At 31.3% G+C, this 8,145-nt stretch overlaps 1 protein-coding gene across 1 annotated transcript; it reads left to right on the top strand.

Moving 5' to 3' along the window:
- The first annotated feature begins 1,031 nt into the window (after positions 1 to 1,031).
- On the top strand, positions 1,032 to 3,035 carry LOC109797199 (transcription repressor MYB6). Its single transcript, XM_020357154.3, has 3 exons — positions 1,032 to 1,505; positions 1,616 to 1,745; positions 1,980 to 3,035. Exons 1-3 carry the CDS (start codon positions 1,373 to 1,375, stop codon positions 2,776 to 2,778), a joined length of 1,062 nt encoding a protein of 353 aa, XP_020212743.1. The 5' UTR covers positions 1,032 to 1,372; the 3' UTR covers positions 2,779 to 3,035.
- The last annotated feature ends 5,110 nt before the right edge of the window (positions 3,036 to 8,145 follow it).

Genomic DNA, 8,145 nt, shown 5'->3' with positions numbered 1-8,145 from the left:
CATCGATTGAAAATAAAGCAATTAAAGAGTATATAAGTTGGGGCAACACTTACCTTACAAGTTGATTTGTATGATTGAGTGTTAGGTTTATAATCTACAATCTTAGAATTTAAAAGATTATGTATCACATGTTGGAGGCATGGAAACAAATACTTTAGATGAATTCATTGTGAGCATTTGAAAGTTGAAAAATTATTGATAGAATTTATAATAATTTTTTTAATTTTTTTCGTAAAAGATATTCCTGCAAAATTTCTTGTGAAAAAATTTGTAGAAAACTTTCCTGCGAATTTTTTTTTCGCAAGAAACTTTCCTGTAAATTTTTTTACCAAGAAATTTCGCAGGAAAATTTCTTGCAAATTTTAAAATTCGCAAAAATATATTATTCACGAAAGTATTACCTACAAATAAAATTTCATAGAAAATTTGCAAGTACAACGTTTCCTGCGGATTTTTATAAAAAATTTGCAAGAAAAGTCACATGTAATAAAAAAAAATTATAGTAGTGTAAATAGTTTATGCAAAGAAATATTAATAATATATTATCTAACTAAGATTTATCAATATACATCTCTTTTATTAATATTTCTCTGCACAAACTAATAAAAGAAATATTAACTAATAAACGAGATGTATATTCATAAATCTTAGTTAGATAATATGTTATTAATATTTCTCTGCACAAACTATCTATTAATCAAAATTTCACATGACTAATTATATTTAGACTCATTTCTTTAATTATATCAAAGTTGTTAGCATACACACTTTCTTAATCAAAGATCGAAATGCGATCTCCCTCTTCAATATAAAATGATGATTAAAGAAATATTACTTTATCTTTTATAAAATCGAAGAAACAAAAAAACAGTGGCCTCTTTTAAAATACAAGTCTTAAAAGTTTAATCCTTGTCATTGTTGTCAACTAGGCCAATATTTTGGGAGCATATATTATAAAGTTGTTATACTTTATGATAGTTTAATTTATTAATTTTTTTTCTAGAAATAGGGATGTCTTAAAAATCAATCCAATACAGTGCAAAAAGCAGCAGCGGATTTGCGTAAATCCCACTTGATTGCTTCACCTTCCTCCTCCTCCTCATGCTTCTCTCTCTCTATCTCATAACTTGAATCCTAAGTATGATTTACACCCTCTTCTCTTTAAATGAACACAATTAGTTCCCTAGTTTTACCCTCTCCACATAACAACAACACTGACACATTTCCACCCCCTGAAACGTTTCACTGACACACGCACACGGGCAATGTCTCACTATATAGCCCCAGTGACTACTTCATAGTTCACAGTTCACAGACCCTTTCTCCATAATTAAGAAAACCCTGTCCTTTTGTGTCCTTTTCCCTCCCACACATGGGTCGCCATTCCTGTTGTTTAAAGCAAAAACTAAGGAAAGGTTTATGGTCCCCCGAAGAAGATGAGAAGCTTTTCAATTACATTACCAGATTTGGTGTTGGCTGCTGGAGTTCCGTTCCCAAACAAGCTGGTAATTAATTAATCAATTAATTAATTGTCACTACTTAGCTAAATCCCCATTTTGATCTTCTCATCATTGAACCAAACAACAAAAAAACACTCACTTTATGAATATTGCAGGTCTGCAAAGGTGTGGAAAGAGTTGCAGATTGAGATGGATAAACTACTTGAGGCCTGATTTGAAGAGAGGAATGTTCTCTCAGCAGGAGGAGGATCTTATAATTAGTCTCCATGAAGTTCTAGGAAATAGGTAAGTATAAAATTAAATGCATTGAATTGATTTTTTTTTATCAGATTACAATACGAAGACAACAAAATTTAAATTTTGTAAATACGACTCTAACAACTTTAACTTCATCAGGTTGACATCTGTTGTTCAAATGCATTGAATTGAATGATATTAATTAATATATTAATATGTGGTATAAAGTTATAATAATGGTTAGAAGAGGTTTTTGAAATGGTACTTATTTTGCAATTTCAGGTGGGCTCAAATTGCAGCTCAATTACCGGGGAGGACAGATAATGAGATTAAGAACTTTTGGAATTCATGTTTGAAGAAGAAGCTAATGAAGCAAGGGATTGACCCTGCTACACACAAGCCACTCCTCAATGTTGAAGATCGCATGATAAAGGAAGAGAAGGAAACCACAGCCACAGAGACAGCACCTATGCTACTACCGGTCTCTCAAGGGGTTTTAGAGTCACCACTTCTAGTGAACAATTCTAATAGTTACTATGATGATGGAGTAGCACTAGCGGTAACAGAAGCTTCAAGGGAAGTTTACGTGAACAAGCCTTCTGCATTGGACCCTTTGTCCTACTTTGAATTCCAAATGGGTAATTATAGTTATAACTCAAGTGTGAGTCATTGCCACCCAATGAGACAATTTGATCAGAACCAGGTGGGAACCGATTCTAGCTACGGATTCTCGTCAATGCCGTGTCTGAATGGTTCTGATCATGGGAACGTGTCGGTGACGGACTCTGTCGGAGATCCAACATCGACCAGTGGTATAACCAGAAATAACTCAAGCATGAGTGTTTATCCGGGGTGTCAAATGATGGGGTTCTCGTGGGATGGTGAGAGTAATAAGGTTGATCCTTTGTTACAATTTGAAGTCAATGTCGTAAAATCTGAAGAGTTCAAGGCAAGTTCGTGGCAAGAAGAAGCGCAGATTCTGGCTCAGAATTCAATAGATTTCACTAGCTATCCGTTAATGACGTCACTGTCGGAGGATCTAACGGTGGGAGCAAATTTTGATGTTTTCCAGCACATGTGAGCTGTAAATTCTCATTTTTTTTAACGTTGAATTTTTTGAGCTGTTAATTTCTCTCGTTGAAACAAGATAGAAAAGAATAGAAAGGTGTTGATAACAGGAAATTTGTAGCAAAAGATTTGAGAATTGAGATGATGAGATGAGATGATCCCCCCCTCCCATCCGCATATCTTTGTTTTTCTTGTTGATGTATCAGTTTTCATCAGCAGAAGTTTGAATGACGATTATTGCTGATTAATGAGTGAAGCTAATTTTATTTTCTTTTTTTTGTGATCCTCATCTTTTCATCTGTCCATTCACAAGTCTTTTATCCTAAACTAAAGAAATAAGAATAATAAATAATATTGATAATTCTCATTTAATATCTCAGTTTATAATTAAGTTTATAGGGTGAGAATTTTGATGATTAAAAATCTGTATGTGGCTGAACCATAATTACTAAGATAACTCCAATATTACTTTAAGAATGTGATGTTTGAGATTAACTCAAACTTACAATACTAATTTATAAAGTAAACATTATATTCACCTGTATAATATACATAAATTATTTGGACTATTACTCTAGTACATAACATTTTCACTTTCATATAATAAACATATCCCTCTCGTATTATTCCACTCACTGTTTTCTTAAATTATAGTCCTTGTCGGACTATATATATATATATATATATATATATATATATACTTTGGTATTGTCTTCCATGAAGAAGCGGGTCAAAGACTCGAATTATAAGATATGATGAAGGGTACTTGTCACATTGTTATTAGCAGCGATGCAGGCATTCAAAGTATGCAGACAAGGATATATGATGTTACTTGAGTGGAATTGATCTGCGGAAAAGTCTAGTGATGTCAAAAATATTAATGAAGGAAACCCGTACTTTAGTGAACGAAGAGAGTAAATTCCATGAACCTTCTGCTATATGTGTCTATTATCCATCCAACGCGGTCTTGTGTATATATATATCGTACGTTGATAAATACACACAATACACATGTATAAAATATGAGCATTAATTAATTGGTGGCATAATTTGAAATAGGTTCATATTTATGTTATCGTGGCCTATCGTTTTATTATGATGCGTTTGCTGGCATATATATGATATGATCCAGTTGCGGGCTCCAGGAGCACCATGCATTTGTGAATCCCTCCAAAAGGTTAAAATTGGCTGCCAAAGATCATGTGCATTATTGGAGAGAGATAGCATAGCTTATAAAATTATAATAAGGGTCTAGGTGTAGGGTCTTCTCATATGCATATCATATATACGGTTCAAAACAGATGTCCAAATTTGTGCCTGTTTGAAAATCATCTTTAATTATCTGTCACCACAGACTATATATATATCACTCCTCAGCGCCATAACTTGGTGCTTATTATGTTATGGATATATATATAACTTGCATGGAAATTATTAATTATGTGTATGTGCTGTATGTGCATATTGATATCGACATCATCATTTGTATCTCTCTTTTGGTTTCCAACACTTTCGAGAAATTATGTATGTCATCAGAGAACGTGTGTGTGTGTGAGTGTGACCGTGTATTTTATACATCCCAGAATAATTTGCTTGATCTGTTCATTTTGCTGGCTGTCACTGTTATATATACAAAACGATTTTTTATTAAGCGATTGGGTCACTTTGTTTATGATTAAAAAAATGTTGTTTTATTCTAAAAAGAAGTACTTTTCAAAAATTAATTTTATAAAAAATAGATAGGATTATTTTTTAAAAAGAGCAGAAAACTATTTAGATAAACATGTAAACGAAACTTTATTTTATTAAAAATATTCTTTTTTAGAAAAAAAAATGTTTAAACAAATAGACCCATAGCATGACTAACATCAAAACGTTAATGAGAAACTTTTATTAATATTTAAACAAATAAATGTTAATGTGTGTATATATATTGTTATGAATAATAATTAGTGGTTTAATTAGTGGATGTCAATATTCATTATCAATCATTATCATTTATATTTCTGTTATGTATTATTCCCTTTATTGTGTAATTGTTCCGTTATCACATGTACTTATAAATAGGTTAGTCATCTCCCAAAGATAATACACTAGTTAGATTCTTTTCTCCATCTCATATTATTTTATTTGTTCTCTTTATTTTTCTTTCTTTTATAACACGTTATCAACACGATAATCTTTCCGCTATTGGTGTTGCAACCGTAAGACAAAGCTATGAAGAATTTTCATGAAGAAAATCCATATTTTTCAAAACAAATATTTCAAGGTTAGTTATTTATCTTCCACAATAAGAATTTTATCAAATATTTGTATTGTTTACATTGTTATGTATTAAAGTAGTCTTGAAGACACTATAATAATCCTGAAGACACTATTAAATAAAAAAAATTATACATTCTTGAAATGCATCTAGAAGATACTATCAAAAAAGAATATTCAATCTCTTTTAATTTATTATTTTTTTCTCGCCAGAAGTGAGAAATATCAATATTTCATTGACGTAATATATTTTGAGATTATTATGCAATCATGTTTTTCATATTATGAATTTGATAGAATATTTGTATTTTTATGATTGTGAAATTTATTTGATATAAATATATTATATTGTATTTGATACTTTGATATAAATGAGGTCATCACCGGAAGTGGAATAATTTTGTAAATGTCATAATTATAATGTTGAATGATATTTGAAGCACTTATAAAAATTATGACTAGCAAAGCATGTCCTCAAGCCTATTTAGGTTTTGTGTGATTTCTTGAAAAGATTATGAGTTTTCCTACATTTGTAATTTGATATTGTTCATAATTAAATTGATTGAAATAAGCAACTTGTCATGTAATTGAACTCATGTGTTACGTTTGGTTTCAAATCCTATTGATGTGATTTGTACAAAAATATAGAATTTAATGAATTTATGACCAATGTTTATTTCCTTAATTTTTCAATACAACATTTATAAGGAGAATAATTTCCCTAATTTTTAGCATTATTTTTTTATCTCCTTAAAGTCAACCTAGCAATGACATAAATATATTTTTATTAAATATTTTTTTTTAATAAGTATAATGAGAAAGATTCATTTTTTTTTATAACAAAAGACATAAACAAGTATTCACTTAGTCGATTATACCACATACGACCTTATTGCCATATTGGGACTTATTCAATTTGATCGAATAATTTTCTCTAGAAATTGCATCGTCAAGCAAATTAAATCCTTCTAGGAGTTCATATAAATGTCAGCATCAAGAGAGCAATAAAAATATGTTGTAACTACATCCATTAGATGTAAATTAAGTTTTTCATGTACAACCAAACTAATTAAATATCGAAAAGTGTTTGCATCCACTACAGGTGAATATGTCTCTTCAAAATCAATACCGGGTCTTTGTGAAAAACCTTGAGCAACTAGTCTTGCTTTGTATCTCACAATTTCACCATTTTCATTTCGTTTTTGCACAAAACTCATTTGTATCCAATTGGTTTTACACCTTTTGGTGTACGTAGTACTAGTCCAAAAACTTTTCGCTTAGCAAACGAGTCTAATTCTGTCTCAATTGCCTCTTTCTATTTTGGTCAATCATTTCTTTGTCGACAATCATTGATGAACTTTAGTACTTGATCCTCAATATCATTTATTATATTTAGCGCTATATTATATGCAAACACGTCATCAATATTGACAATGTTTCGATTTCATCATATTCCATTCATGACATAATTTATTGAGATCTCTTCATTTTTAATAATTTCATGTACCTGAGTTTCTTCTTGAACTGAAATATTAGTTATGTCAGAGGAATCTTTTTGAGTTTTTACATCCTCAATTTGGCCATTTTGCTCTTTAGCTCCTTTTTTTATTCGAGGATTCTTATCCTTGGAACCAATTGGTCTACCATGCTTCAGGCGTATTTGTGACTCGTTTGTAGTATTAAATTGTCCAACAGGGACTTCGACTCTTATTGGAGCATTAGCCGTCGGTACATATGACTTAGTCACCCTTTTTAGATTTGTGAATACATTTAGTAATTGGTTGGCTAGATTTTGCAAATAAATTATCTTTTAAACTTCTAGTTCACATTGTTTTATACGAGGATCAAAATGAGATAGTGATAATTCATTTCAACTAATATCTTTTTCTAGCTATTTGTGTTCTCCCCCTAATGTTGGGAAAATTAACTCATTAAAAGAATGAGATGTGAATTCACCAGTATTATCCAAACAAATTTTCTTAATTGGATAGTCAGGAAAATGAGCTCTTATCTAATTAGTTGAGCTAATAATCTCTCGCAAACGTCTGGTTGCGAATTGATAATAAACAAACATGTGACCATCTTGTTGATGCATCAATTAAAATCATAAAATATTTAAATGGTCCACATGAGAGGTGTATTGGTCCACAAATATCACCTTGTATCCGTTCTAAAAATAAGATAGATTTATCCCCAATTTTTGCTGCTGATGAACTGATTATTAACTTCCCTTGGGAACAAGGAGTACATGAGAAAATATTTGATTGAAGAATCTCCTGGTTCTTCAATAAATGTCCACATGAATTTTTAATTATTTTTTGCATCATAATAGCCTTAGGGTGACCCAACCGGTCATGCCAAACCTCAAATTTATTTTGATTTGTAAACTTCTGGTTTACAATAGTATGTGTTTCAACTGTATTAATATACGTGCAATACGTCCACAAGAAAAAGCAAATAATTTTTCCAATACTTCCTTTTTATTCAAGTGGAGTTTCGTGATATTAAGATATTCTACATTTCCTTCATTGTTTGTTACAATATGAAACTCATTTAAACGAATATCCTTGAAACTCAATAAGTTTCTGTAAGACTTAGAAAAATATAATGCATTTTTAATATGCAACTTCGTGTCTTTCAGTAATAATACTTATAATCAACTAAGTGAATACTTGTTACAAGAAGGATATAAAATTGATCCAATTTGTCCATGTATATTTATAAAAAGATCTTGTTGGATCGAGCGCTTACCACTAGGCCAAAAGCTATAGCTTATAGTCAGGGCGCAACTCTTTTCACTTAAGAGCGCAGCAGCCCAAACGCCATGATTCGACAGTGACTTGGCCCACCTAGCCTCCGCCACGAGACAATTGATGCAACCCGCAACAATCTCCCCCTCAGCAATTGCCCCGCTGGGTATCGAACTCATGACCTTGGCTCTGATACCAATTGTTGGATTTTTCCATTTTTCTTTTAAGGATCGGACATTCTAATCTCAAATGTCTCGGTTGATTGCATTCATAGCATCTTGGGGTTAAAGAAGATTCTTTTCCTTTCTTCTTTATGTTGAAATTGAACTTTCTTCTATTTCCTCTATTCTTTAGGAATTTGTGGAATC

The sequence above is a fragment of the Cajanus cajan genome, chromosome 6 (genome assembly GCF_000230855.2).
Source record: "Cajanus cajan strain Asha chromosome 6, NIPB_CcT2T_4, whole genome shotgun sequence".
Classification (NCBI taxonomy): Eukaryota; Viridiplantae; Streptophyta; class Magnoliopsida; order Fabales; family Fabaceae; genus Cajanus; species Cajanus cajan.
The sequence above is the reverse complement of the archived record's forward strand: the minus strand, read 5'-3'. Positions and strand labels throughout refer to the sequence as shown.

What these genes read in the sequence shown, in the direction of transcription:
- LOC109797199 (XM_020357154.3), top strand. Translation starts at nt 1,373, where the DNA reads ATGGGTCGCCATTCCTGTTGTTTAAAGCAAAAACTAAGGAAAGGTTTA. An exon ending in TTCCGTTCCCAAACAAGCTG is followed by an intron (nt 1,506 to 1,615) that starts GTAATTAATTAA and finishes TGAATATTGCAG; the next exon opens with GTCTGCAAAGGTGTGGAAAG. An exon ending in CATGAAGTTCTAGGAAATAG is followed by an intron (nt 1,746 to 1,979) that starts GTAAGTATAAAA and finishes TTGCAATTTCAG; the next exon opens with GTGGGCTCAAATTGCAGCTC.